A 2,500-nucleotide genomic window follows, 5' to 3' on the forward strand; every position below is an offset into this window, starting at 1 on the left:
CCTTTCAGCTTCAACCATACGCAGTAAAATAAGTATTAGTGCAGTAAAATCATAAATTGCATAATTCAGATCTGTTTACGCGTCTGTGCTTTGGTTATTGAATCTTCGTTCTTTTCCGTTATGTTTTAGTACTTAAATTGATGAATTGAGGATCATTCAAATTACGTTATCATTACCATTTTTTCTTCTAGATTCTCTTAAACGTTTTCTAAGATGCTGTTAGGGAATTTTCGAAGGTCAGCAGATTTTTTTTACCTATATCTTTGTATCTCTGTGCATATGTGTCATTGAATTTATCTGTTGCTATTTATCACCCATTATATCTTATCTGTGTCTGTCTCTCTGTGCATCTGTTTGTTTGTCGGCCTGCCTGCCTGTCTGTGTGTGTGTGTGTCTGTCTGTCGGTCTCTCTCTCTCTCTCTCTCTCTCTCTCTCTCTCTCTTTCTCTCTTCTCTCTCTTTCTCTCTCTCTTTCTTTCTCTCTTTCTCCGAGTCCAGCATGTGGCGAGGACAAACTTGTACTCTTGTAACTCGGCTGATCTCAACCCTCCTCAGGCCGCCCTTAAAATCTCTCGGCTGCGGGAAAATAATAAGTAGACTCGTAATTTCGACATCTAATCTCTTTTCTCTCCATCTCCTTCTCCTCCTCCTTCGTCGTCCCCCTTCGTTCCATTATCCTCATTTCCTCCTCCCCACCCTCTGCCTCCCCCTCCCCTTCCCCTTCCCCGCCTCGTCAATAGACCCTGGCAAGCCGCCGCCCACGACCGAATTCCTGACGAGGACGGAGAGGCCGCCCGACCTGCCGTCGTCGACTGCGATCGTGCACCACAGGGGCTCGGAGCTCCTGGGCATGAACCACGAAGACCTGGTCAACGAGAACGTGGAGGTGGGCCTGCTGTTCTGCTCCAAGGCGGTCGTGCAGCTCATTACCAACCCTATCATTGGGCCGCTGACGCACAGGTTGGTGGCGCTGCGCTTTTGTTCGGCCGTCTTGTTTTGGCGCGCTGCTGTGCGTGTGTGTGTGTGTGTGAATGCGTGGGGAGTAGAATGGGTATGTGCATATAGGCAACTGCCAATAGGCAAGCCAAATATGCAAAATTGCAATACACATGTATGCACATACAAACACACACACACACATACACACACACACACACACCAAACACATACACACACACACACACACACACACACACACACTACAACACACCACACACACAAATACACACCATAACACACCACACACACATACACACACACACACACACACACACACACACACAACACACACACACACACACACACACACACACACACACACACACACACACACACACACGTGTATGACTGCGAAAATGAAATGCATGTGTTTTTATGTACATTATCCAGGTTCCACACAGAATGAGGTAACGACCGCGGGCTTGTGTTGAAGCAAGATATGACTTTCGAGAGAATTTTGAAGGTAAGGAAGGAGCTGATATTTCCAAAAACTTATAAAGAAAATGCAAGAATAATGTGCAGGATCTTCGAATTGCTGCTTATTTGACCTCACCGAAGTTTTCGTGCGTGCTTTTTTGAAACGACGAAGAAAAAAACATCAAACCCAAAACATAAACTGTATTAAACGGGAAAAAAACGAAAACGGAGTGGCAATCTGTCCAACGTTACGAGGGGAAACTCTTATATTCCAGACTATTTCACGCACCTCATAAAATTTCAGTATCGAATAAATCACGCAGAGACTGAATTCCATAAAGTAGAATTCAAAGGAAAGGAAAATCTCTGTAGGGGGATACTGAATTACATATTTTCTTCAATTTCTATTACATTTTTATTAATCTTGGACGAAAAAAAAAATCTATCTTAGATTGTTTGGAAATTTCGGTAATGAATGCATAATGAAATGAAGTCGAGTAAGTAAAAAAAAAAAAAAAAACAAAAAAAAAAAAACGTGAACTGGGGTTTCATTTATGAGATCTCGATATAACTACAAGGTAATTAACATCAAATTTTTTAATTGAATATTCATGTAATTGAAATAATCCTCTTCGCTTCTGTTCGATTCACCTGAGCACTAATCAATAGCGATTTATAATTTACGAAAGATATGTGAAATTCAAATACCTAATAATAAATGTTCATGCTGTGTATTACTGTAATTATTTTCCCATCGTTTTCTCACAAAAGTCAATTAAGATTCTTTTTGATAAGTCATGAGGCATCATATGTAAGGACAAAATGTAATCGAATTCGTTAACATACACGTGTGCATAAATATACACATATTTATAAACATACACATGTGCATAAACAAAAATAATCACGTTGATAAACACATTAACAACAAGAAAAAGAACATATCCAGCAACTCGTGACACGAAAGGCAGATGGAAAGGAAGATAGAAAAAGAAAGGAAAGGGAAAGAAAGGGTACAGAGAGGAAAGAAAGAAAGAAAAAAAGGACAGAAAAACAGACATACACATACACAGTCAACTGACCTA

At 40.6% G+C, this 2,500-nt stretch overlaps 1 protein-coding gene across 1 annotated transcript in view; it reads left to right on the plus strand.

Annotated features, from left to right (window-relative positions):
• Positions 1 to 2,500, plus strand: part of LOC119578460 (synaptic vesicular amine transporter-like) — an 88,822-nt gene that overhangs the window by 58,841 nt on the left and 27,481 nt on the right. Inside the window, exon 5 of the mRNA XM_037926039.1 lies at positions 740 to 959. Coding sequence (XP_037781967.1) covers positions 740 to 959 — 220 coding nt within the window. The remainder of the gene's footprint in view (positions 1 to 739; positions 960 to 2,500) is intronic.

The sequence above is a fragment of the Penaeus monodon genome, chromosome 11 (genome assembly GCF_015228065.2).
Source record: "Penaeus monodon isolate SGIC_2016 chromosome 11, NSTDA_Pmon_1, whole genome shotgun sequence".
In the NCBI taxonomy this organism is placed as follows: Eukaryota; Metazoa; Arthropoda; class Malacostraca; order Decapoda; family Penaeidae; genus Penaeus; species Penaeus monodon.